Source organism: Nuphar pumila, chromosome 1, assembly GCF_984573655.1.
Source record: "Nuphar pumila chromosome 1, dmNupPumi1.hap1.1, whole genome shotgun sequence".
NCBI classification, from domain to species: Eukaryota; Viridiplantae; Streptophyta; class Magnoliopsida; order Nymphaeales; family Nymphaeaceae; genus Nuphar; species Nuphar pumila.
This window is the reverse complement of record NC_143249.1, coordinates 26,180,101-26,191,860: the sequence shown is the minus strand read 5'-3', so window position 1 is coordinate 26,191,860 and position 11,760 is coordinate 26,180,101. Positions and strand designations below refer to the sequence as shown.

At 38.3% G+C, this 11,760-nt stretch overlaps 1 protein-coding gene across 1 annotated transcript in view; it reads right to left on the bottom strand.

The window, feature by feature from the left end:
* Positions 1-559: 559 nt before the first annotated feature.
* The window catches only part of LOC149848444 (2-C-methyl-D-erythritol 4-phosphate cytidylyltransferase, chloroplastic-like), a 68,459-nt gene continuing 57,258 nt past the window's right edge, over positions 560-11,760 (bottom strand). Inside the window, exons 9-12 of the mRNA XM_089995461.1 lie at positions 6,157-6,225; positions 4,648-4,694; positions 3,922-4,012; positions 560-864 (exon numbers count right to left, since the gene is read on the bottom strand). Coding sequence (XP_089851587.1) covers positions 808-864; positions 3,922-4,012; positions 4,648-4,694; positions 6,157-6,225 — 264 coding nt within the window. The 3' untranslated portion in view covers positions 560-807. The remainder of the gene's footprint in view (positions 865-3,921; positions 4,013-4,647; positions 4,695-6,156; positions 6,226-11,760) is intronic.

Below are 11,760 nucleotides of genomic sequence, written 5' to 3'. Positions count from 1 at the left end.
CGATAACTAAATAATATTTAAAAAAAGACGCGTCCTTGAGTAACATCCCTGAATCCTCTCATGCTTTTTGGGGACAAAGCATCTCCATAATTAAATAGTACCAAAAACGAACTTTACATGTTATACTCTCTCTCTCTCTCTCTCTCTCTCTCTCTCTCTCTCTCTCTCTCTCTGTTTATCGATGAAACCGGGCTCAATCATAGAGGCCTTAGCTCCATCCGTTCCAACTTATGAACCCCAGCAACCGAGTCAATGTCAATCGTGCATGCAAAACAATGTACTTAACCAAGCGTGCCACATGGAGACAAGCAAAAAAGACAAAGTTGAGTGCTGCTTCTATCTTGAATGGAAGCCCGCCAATTAGGCTGCTAATGTGTACTCTTTCATCATTGAAGGGGTGGATAATCTCTCTCTCACACAGCCTCGTTTAGGATGAACCCTCATATTTTACTTTGATCATTACCCAAGCTCAAAACAGAAAGACATGAAATGTTGAGGAATTGTGGGTGCGCATATAACTTTGCTAGAAAAGTAGAACTGGTATAGAAAGGAAACATCATTTAGTCAATGTAAACTTAATAAAAAAATGATCACAGATTTGTTGTCATTCTATATCTCATTCTGTTTATTGGAGTTTTAAGTAGTGTTTCTACTTTTCAGTTCCATGACCTTTCTCTAACTTGTGGTTACACTTGTGGGTGACAAAGTGCTTTCTAGATTTGGTTCTCTATTTCTTATGTCACCAAAAGAAATGAAATTTTTACAGATTGCTTTCCAAACAGATAAATTGGAGAGATGTCAAGCTTTTTATTCATCTGTAGTCAGTATTCTTTCTGCAAGCAACATATCATCTGGTGTTGTTACCTGCACAAAAGGAAGGACCAATCAGAGATACTGCCCTTTTGTCAAAAAAATACAAAGATCTGATTCTACTTAAAGGGAAATCGACAAAACACGTCACATGGACACTTCACTTAGTATGCATATCCCATGTCAACACAATATGATACTTGAACACTCCAGAACACTTCATGGACATAGTCAAACTAGTGTTGGACACAATCAATGTTAAGTCATCAACTTTATCTATTTCCTTTTATGATCTTGATTACTTATTTTGTATTTCACTTATATTCTTTTCCTTTCAAATTTTGTCATCAATTACATTTCAATTTCAACTTAGTTTTGTTTTTAGGCTATGTTTGGAGACTTTTCATCGGAGGTCACTAGAGAGTTCTTGTGGAAATCACCTCTTCCTCCCTTGTTTGGGAGAGAGAAAATAGGAGAAAGGGTAACTGGTACAGCAGTTGCCAATGCCAGTTCCTCAAACCTACTGCCCTCTGATTGACACCTTTCACTTTCCTGTGATTCTTTCCAGTTATACATAGGTGAATGTTCTCCTTCCCAAACATCATGAGGTGGCAGCCACTGGTCCACAGCCGGTGCTCCCAAACAGGCTAGTGGGAGCTGACAAATCCATCAGTTCCTCATATTGCCGTGGATTTCACAATTACATCTTCAAAGGGAGTAGAGATGTCAATGAGTTGGGCTTGATCCGGACCCGACCCGTATCAAACCCTATAGGGTCAGGGTTTGGTGATAAAGAAAAAGGTTCAACTAGAATCTGGGTTGGACCTGAAGGGTCTGATTAATATATGGAGTTGCGTATGGCTTATGAAATTTTATACCAGACCCAGGCCCTACCCGAGTTCTAAGATCTGCAACTTGTCAATGTAAAAAAGACAAAAAATATTATTTTACGGGTATGGTTGAGTCTCATATAATCCTTATAGGATCTGGGTATGGTTTATCTTTTGGTGGGCCCAATTAGACCCGAGTCCGGACCCGGTACCATCATCTCAAATCAGGTCTGGGTCTGGTTCCACCTGGGTCTGAACCAAACCGTCTGAACCCGACCCATTGACACACCTAAAAGGAAGGTTTCCAAACAGAGGCTTAGTTATAGTGATTTAGATTTGTCATTCATGCACACACACATCTGTCGGTGTGTTGGGGGTCATCCCCATGCCCTAAATTTGTAGAATTGTTGTGTCGTACCAAGTGTATCTGCATTTGTCTCGTGTTCCCACATCTGTGTCCATGCAACGTAGCAAAATACTTCCTAACCATAAAATGGCCAACATGAAAATGCTGCAGAACTTTCAATTGATTACATGTGCCATAGTGTTTTCATCTACGAAACTGATTGTGTTCATATTGCTTTTATGTCAGTTCAGTCCGTGAAACCTAGCATCCTTATCTTTGCTTACATCTTCCAACCCTACCTATCCTCAGCTTTTCTTATTTTCCTTGTGCTTCTTTTTCCTTGTTTACCTGCCATCCTCTCATAATAAATGGACCCATGAATCATCCTTATGATTCCTGTTTTTTCGTTTTTCATCAACTCATGGCAACGAATCCTTGTTGATTTCAGATTCATTCCGTACCACAATGTATACAACAACAACAACAACTACGCCTTCATCCCAAAACAATTGGGGTCAGCGATATGAACCAAAAAGAAATTCATTTTGGGTCTTTCACATGAATCCTTTTCCTCCAATCATTTCTATCCAACGCCATGTCCTCGGTGAGGTTCAAAGCATTCATATCCTTTCCTATCATCTCCATCCAAGTCTTCCTAGGCCTACCCCGACCTCTTTTAACTAATATATTTTCCCATTTCTCCAACCTTCTAACTGGAGCATCATTAGGCCTTCGCCGAATATGTCCAAACCACCGTAAACGATTCTCTCGCATCTTATTTTCAATGGGTGCAACACCTACCTTCTTACGTATCTCTTCGTTCCGAATCTTATCTTTTATTGTATTTCCACACATCCATCTAAGCATCCGCATCTCAGCTACACTCATTTTTTGAATATGATGTCTCTTGGCAGCCCAACATTCCGTACCATATAGTAAAGCGGGTCTAATAGTCGTCCTATAAAACTTTCCCTTCAACCGCAATGGCATTCTACGATCGCACAACACTCCAGTAGCACTTTTCCATTTCATCCACCCAACCTTTATCCTATGATTTACATCTCCATCAATTTCTCCATACTTTTGAATGATGGATCCCAAATATTTGAAATAATCATTCACCGGTATATCTTGCTCACCAAGCTTCACTACACTCCCATCACTACTTCGTTGCTTACTAAACCGACATTCCATATATTCAGTCTTACTCTTACTCAACTTAAAACCTCTAGCTTCCAATGTCTGTCTCCATAATTCTAACTTAGCATTAACCCCAGCTCTAGACTCATCAATCAAAACAATATCATCAGCAAACAACATACACCACGGTATCTATCTTCTAAATTGAGCAGTTGAGAATAATATATGGATTAATCTGGTATGCAAATCCTAAGGGATAAAACAACACTAAACTATTTCAGAATAGCTATTGTTCAACAAACAAAAAATTCTTCTTTGGGAAAAATTCAGCACACCTAAATTTTGGATGACAATAAAAAACACTAAATTTTCAATATTGTTAAAAACACACCTAAACTTTTTCCTGGAAAATAAAAAAACCCATGGTTTACTTCTGTCAAAGTTTCAATTAAATGTGTGTTGTATGTTTTTTAATTACTGCCAAAAAACTTTAGGTGTGTTTGAAATTTTTTCCCCAAAAAATATTGTTTGGAGTGCATAACAGTAACTTTATCCTATTAACTCAACTTGGGTTAATAATAACCGATGTTAACTTGACAGAAGTGTGTTTTTGATTAACGGAACAAAAATTTAGGTGTCTTTTTAATAATATAAAAAACTTAGGTGTGTTTTTTATTATTGCAAAACTTCATGTGTGCTTTTGAAATTTCCTTTTTTCTTTCTAGTGCAGAGATACATGAGCACATATAACAGCAAGATAAAACAACCAAATGCAGGGAGTCCAGAAGTCATAACCTTTATATTTGTATATGATCCATGAGTTATGTAAACAGGATGATTAAGGTACTCCACAATGGAAACATCATCAGTGACTTCTAGCATATTCCTGCAAGAAGGCTTTCATGTTTCAACGTTCACAACGATTATGAGCTAAGCCTAATGTGCAGCTGCCAAGTCAGATATTTCAGTTTCCCTGAAAAGAGCATTCCTAGGAATAATCTCCAACAATAGGTACGGAAGCAATGACTGCCATAAAAAATGTTACTTTGATGCGGAAATTAAGAATGTTTCAGCTAGCAAGCACTTTTCATTGCACTTGAAAAATGGATGATCTTGGAAACAGCAAGATTGCAGATAAGAGCACAGCTGAAAATTAAAGGAAAGAACTGAGTACCTTAATAGGCACCAATTCTAATTAGCTAAGTTCTCCTGCTATTCCTGCTTTCTTTTTCACTTTCAGATTATAGTGCGTGAGGAAATCTGCTAAAGAAGCCAGTAACCACACAATGGTGATTAAACCAAGTTGGCATGGGATGTCAAGTTCTATAACCAGCTTCTGCTGCAGGACCAAAGAATTGATATCCTGCCCATACATGTGCTGCTTCTTTAATTGTTATAAGTAAATGTAGAAACCTTATTCCTCACTTTTGGCAGAAAAATATTTAGGATTTCTCTTCTTTTAGGGGAAGGGTGAGGGTTTTTTGGTAAAGACAAGACCGAAAAACGTGATGCATCTCATACCTTTGTACAAGCTCAAAGCCATTTCTTAGTAACTGCGGCTTGATAACCTGTATAAAAATCACATTTTAGCTCTCATATATACTAAAGAACTTCTATGAACTGAATGAGACGCTCCAAACTACACTCAAGAGGTAGAAGACAATGCCGATTAAGATTAAACAAATAATAATTCAAGGGATCTACGATCAAATATTTTTGTAACTGCAATAAATAGAAGAATCTAAAGCCTCTCAGTCTGCAATAAAGCATAAAAAAGTTACATCCATGACAAAGTTGCAAAAAATTGCCCAGGAATGTGAAAGCTGCCTTAAAAAAGTAAAATGACCCAGAATAATACATTTAAATAGAATTGATCTAGTCATTCACTTTTTCCTAGTTTTGACAAAATGAAATACATCCTTGAGGTTGTGAATGAAATTAATCATGAAATTTGACCCACATGTTTCAACCCTTCCATAATATTTTTTTAACAGCTATCACTGATTCATGTCAAGTGCTTCTTGCTTACTAGATTGGTGAAGAAAGACAATACACATGTTATCACACTTTATAAACCTCGAGTATTGTCTATGCACCTTCTGATAGGGACAAGTCATGGCATTTCCAAAGAGTTACGAAGTTGAATAAAATAACATCCATAATGAGTATGTTGAAATGCTAAAGCTTGAAAAAACTCAAAACTTTAGATTTTCAAATTGAAGAGTTTGACTCACAATCATCTTGTAATTCCAATAATGTGAGGACAAAGGTGCCTGTAAACAGGGCATACCATCCCAAACTATATATCAAAAGTCCCCCCACCCCAACACCCTCCTTTTTCCAAATCTTCAATTCCTTATGTCTAAAAGTGCTTAGGAACAATATGATAATGTTCTTAGCTAATTACTTAATATTGATATGACAACCATAATGTCACTGATATTTTGAAAATATCATGATATAAATGGGAAAATAACCTCAGCTAATATTAATGACAAAATATAAGGATATTTTCAAAATATAAGATACATATAGTAATATTATCATGGTAATATCACAATATTTTAAATAATCTTAATTCATATATTTTAAGTATATGTATTTTCATTTTCTGTCTTTTATTTTTAAAAACTTTTCTAACTATTCAATTATGTGTTAAAAAAGCACTGCTAAAACCTATTATTTCTTACCCTCTTTAATTTTTCTTACATGTTACAACTTTTTAAAACAATGGAGATATTTCTGAGATTTTCCCAAGAACTTTAAAAAAAAAGCACCTGAGAAAAACCTTGTGAAGAATGAGATTTGTGGCTATGGTTTGATACCTATGAGTAATTATTTATCTTAATAATTAATCCATTCCTTGGCCAAGAAATTTTTTATAGGAACATTTGAGATGCAGGTATGAACTAGCTAATAATCATGACAAAAGGGCATTCATATGATCACAAGAGAAAACAGGTTGCTACTGCTCATGGATCATTCACTTAAATATATGTTATTTCTTCCCAAAAGAAACAAGAAAAGAACCTGTGGGGTTTGCATTTCCCAAAGAGTCTTGCGATCCAATGTTTTCACTACAAAAGATTTCTCATTTGCCTGCATATGAAAAATGTAGGGAGTTAGAATGTATCCCATGCTATCATGATTAACAACAGCCAGAAGCAATTTCACCAGACAGCCAACACCAACCAAAGGGAACAATCTTTGAAAATGCACCATGAACTGCATGGCCTTTTCCTTGTTTTATCATTTTAAGGGGAACAATAAAATGGATATAGTGAATTTTGAATCACATTCACAAGTGTATGTAATGAAATCAAGCAGAAAGCGAAATCATAATGTGCATAAGTACGAGAACAAGTCCTACAAGGGACAATACAAATGTCAAAGGCAATGCAAAAGCACCTAAGTGCATACAATGACTACAAAGAGCCTAAATGTGCACAAGCACAAGTCCACATGGCGACAATACACAAGCCAATCAATGGCAAATACATGATATCACAATAGGCACCAAAGAGCATACACAAAAGAACACAAAAAATAATAATTTTTATTGAGATAAATTGCTTAGGAAAGCATTAGCAACAAATGGGGTTTTTTACTCCTTTATGTAGGCCACATGAGTCACCATATAGCCATTGGGATCATCTGAACGACTATATGGCCAATGACCAAAAAGTCCTTGTGACAAATAACTAGGACACAAAAATGGAAAAAATAAATGAAAACCAGCCTGCCCCTACTTATTCCATGTACAAAATGACCAAAATGCCCCTGCATGGGCAAAACCTATTACAATAATAAAACAGTTAAAAAGAATATATATGTTGAAGCCGGCTAGGGTTTGAAGTAAATCAGAGAAGAGAGAGAGAGAGAGAGGGAGAGAGAGAGGAAGTAGGAATTGTTAACTCTCATTAGGTCTAATCTCACTTAAAATAGAGAGATTAGACAGAAACAACTTATTTACAATAATGCACCCGACCTATTAAGTAGTTATCAAACTACCCTTAATGCATATGCATATGCATATGTACGGTGACTGCTTCTCAACACTCCCCCTCAAGCTGGAACATATATATCAATAATGCTCAGCTTGTCACAACATTTTGAAAAATTTGAACTCACTAGGGGTTTAGTGAAGACATCAGCAATTTGGTTCTCTGAAGGTATGTGCTTGGTGCAAATGTACCTAGTCCGGTGCTTGGTGCAAATGTATCCAGTCCGGACCAGGTCACGTACATAGTGACAATCCACCTCAATATGCTTTGTCTGTTCATGAAACACTGTGTTATTAGCAATATAAGTGGCAACTCTATTATCACATATCATCTCCATAGGTAACGAGACTTTCACTTGGAGATCAGTCAACACAGATTTAATCCACATCATCTCTGCAACAGTTTGAGTCATAGCTCGATACTCTGACTCAGCGCTCGACCTGGCAACAACAGTTTGTTTCTTACTTTTCCAAGTAACCAGATTCCCTCCAACAAACACAGAATCCAGTTGTTGACTTTCTATCAACAACCGACCCTGCATAATCTGCATCTGAATAGGCAGTAACATCTAAAGAAGGGTTTTGTTTAAACCATAGTCCCTTACCAAGGAAGAACTTTAGATATTTGAGAATCATCATTGCAGCCTCCCAGTGAGCCTTTGTAGGTTTGTCCATAAACTAACTTATCTTGCTCACGGCTAAAGATATGTCAGGTCTGGTCACAATCACATATAATAGCTGAAAAACAAGGAGCGATAACGGCTATTGTCCACATACTCTGATTTTTCATCAATCAGATGAAACTTGGGATCCATAGGAATCCTTGCAAGATTGGCACCTAACATCCCTGTCTCCTTCAGTAGGTCCAAGACATATTTACACTGTAACAGAACCAATCCTTCTTTACTCCTTGCAACCTCTATGCCTAAGAAATATCTGAGTGGTCCCAGATCCTTAGTCACAAAGTGTTTCTGAAGATGGGACTTTGTCTCAGAGATGTCTTTTCCACTGCTTCCTGTGACTATAATGTCATCTACATATACTATCATGACCACAATCCCTGTGTAAGTCTTTTTAATAAAAAGAGAGTGGTCAGAGGCAGATCGGGCAAACCCAAATGCTGACATGACCTCAGCCAGCTTGGAGAACCACGCACGGAGACTCTGTTTGAGACCATAGATTGCCTTGTTCAATTTGCATACCTTCTGACACTCCTCCTGAACTTCAAACCTCAGAGGTTGCTGCATGTAAACTGTCTCCTCCGAATCTCCATACAGAAAGGCATTTTTCACATCAAGCTGACATAGAGACCAACCATGGTGCACTGCAACTGACAAAACAAGACGAATAGTTCCAAGACGAGCAACAGGAGAGAAGGTTTCAAAGAAGTCCACCCCATAAGTTTGATTCGCAACCAGGTGGGCTTTAAACCTTTCAATCGGTCCATCTGAGTTATACTTAATAGTATAGACCCATTTACAACCAACAATATCAGCCTCACGTGGAGGATCAACTAAGTCCCATGTTCTCCGAGAAAGCAGTGCATCCATTTTATCCTGCATGGCCTGCGCCCATTTGGGGTCCAGAAGAGCTTGATGATGATTGAAAGGAATTGATGCAGCAGATAATGCCAATACAAAATTCTTCATATTTTCACCAAGTCTTGCCTCGAAAACAAACTGAGAAATAGGATGAAGTGTATCCTGCATTTTTTCCTTCCGAAGAGCAATAGGTAAATCACCATCAACAATAGGATCGTCAGTAGGGTCAGGAACACTCACCTCTGGAGAAGCTGATGGCACAGGCATAGAGTTGGGTGGAGCTCGATATGTGTAAACCACAGGAAGATTTTTTTAACGAGACGGAGTCGGACTTGGAACAAGAGGCTCAAGACAGACAAACTCTAATGGAAAAGGAGGAACAGGAAGAGGGAAGGAATCACCTTGACTAGCATGTAATCTTGGAGAAGTACTAGAAAAATATGGGATAGACTAAAAAAAGGAAACATCCGCACCGACATACTCTCTCTGGGATATGGGATCAAGTTTATGAACAACAATATCCTTTTTGGTGTTTGAGATACTCAACAAAAACACATTTTATAGATTGGGGTGACAATTTATCTCGATTGGGACCAAGTTTATGAACAAAGCACATACAACCAAACACCTTTGGAGAGATAGGGAAAAACGGAGCTTCAGGTCTGAGAATTTGAATGGGAATACGATCCCCCACAGAGGTTGAAGGCATACGGTTTATTAGGTAGCCCGCAATTAGAACCGTATCTCCCCAGTAAGACGCAGGCATATTAGACTGGATCATGAGGCAACGGGCAACATTTAGAACATGTCTATGCCTGCGCTCCGCTACTCCATTCTGTTGCGAGGTTTGAGGACAAGAAGTCTAAGGTTGGATTCCAAGATTTTTGTAAAATTGTAATAATTTAGAGATTTGGATTCAAGAGCATTGTCAGTGCGAACAACTTTGACGCAAGAATTAAACTGAGTTTTTATTTCAATAATCAAGGATTTGAGAATAATGGAGGCTTCAGCCCTATCTTTTAACAAGAATACCCAAGATAATCTGAAAAAAATCATCTACAATGACTAAGTAATAACGACACTTAGAATGACTAGGAATTCTACTTGACCCCAAACATCAACATGAAGAAGATCAAACAAATTTTGACTTGAAGGACTCTGATTAGACGGAAATGAACTCCTATGATGCTTCCCAAGCTGACATGCTTCACACAACAGAGTAGTGGACGGTGAGATATGAAGAATAACTCTACGCAATTTAAGCAACGGAAGATGACCAAGACGATGATGAGCGGACTAGAGGAGGACTCAACTGCCAAATGAACAGAGCCAATTGGTTGGTGTAGATAATAGACTCCACCTTCCTCATAGCCTCCACCAATCGTCTTCCCCGTCAGCAAGTCCTGAAAAGTGCAACAGGTAGGATCAAATATTACTCTACAATTCAATTCTTTTGTAACACGACTAACAAATAACAAATTTTGAGGGAATGAAGGGGCATGGAGAATATTTGATAACTGAAGAGTAGGGGAGATGGAGATATTTCCCTCGCCAACAATGGGAGAGGAACTTCCATCGGCAAGAACAACCTTTTTATGATTAGCAACACTATTCAAATTTGAAAAATCACATTCATTTCCACACAAATGTCTACATGCCCCTGAATCAATAATCAACCTACTACCTTGGCAAGATAAAGCATCACCTGCAGAGCATGCAATATCAACCACGGAGGAACTAGACGGAAGATGTGCCAACAAATCATCATACTTAGCACGAGTGAGTGTAACCGAATCACTAGGAGGAACAGTGGGGGACTCGGGTTTGGTCACTTGTGTTGTAGGAACAACTTTAGCTGAAGATGCGGGAGGTCGTCCATTCTTGTCAAAGCATTTATCTTCTAAATGCCCAAGTCTCCCGCAGTAGGTACACTGGAGCTTGCCTCATCCTCCCGTGCCTCGACCACGTCCACGACCTCGAGAATTAGGAATAAAACCTCAGCCTCGTCTATAGGAAACAGATAGAGCAAAGGTTTGTGATTCCGATTGAGATGAAGGAAGGGACATGGCAAGCCTGCTTAGTCGATTATATGCCTCAACAAGAGTTGGAACATCTGAGTCGGTCAACATCTGAACTTTAGCAACTGAGAATTCCGCTGACAAGCCAGTCAGGAACCGTGCGACCATGGTATGCTCCTAGTGTAGTTTTTGTTTATCACATCATAATGGTCTTTGAGTATTTAGTCTCTCAAAAGTTACCTTCACGGAGGCATAATATTGGGCTAGAGTTTGCTTTCCTTGCTGCAATTTATAGATCTCCTATTCTACTTGAAGAATACGACTAACATTAGTTTCTTGAGAATAAGTATCTTACAAATTATCCCACATTTGTTTTGCAGAGATGTAATAAATAAGCCTGTCGGCTATGTGAGGTTGCGCAATATTCATAATCCAAGACATGACAATATCATTGTCCTCTTCCCATGTAGCATACTTTCCAGTTTTGTCCTTAAGCTCATTTTCCAACAAAATATGTTTTCTATGATGCCCTGAAACAGACATCATGAACGTACGAGACCATCTAGCATAGTTAGTCTCATCTAACTTTACAGATGATCCATATGAAAATGGGTTTGCAAAGGCTTTATAATCAGCCACTGTTTCGGTCTTCATGTCTGACTTCTACATTTCAGCCATGGAAATACAACCACACGCAACTACCAATTGTTGAAAGCTCGGATCTGACGTGCACACCAACTACCAACTGAGAAGCCGACTCTACCAGATTTTAATCACTGATAAAATCTGATATAAGGAAAAAAACTGTAATACGCTGTTCAGATCCAAAACCGACATGCACACCAACTACCAACTGAGAAGCCGACTCTACCAGATTTTAATCACACTGATAAAATATGAACACTTCATTCTAAAAAGAACTGCGACAAGATGCATACCACGACCACGCGCAAAAAAAAATTCGACAACCTGCATACTACGACTGCATCATGATGGAGGTTGCAGGCCTTTTCGACATCCACACAACCATCATCAGCCACCCTTGACACGATCGGAGTTTCCCTGCTCCTAC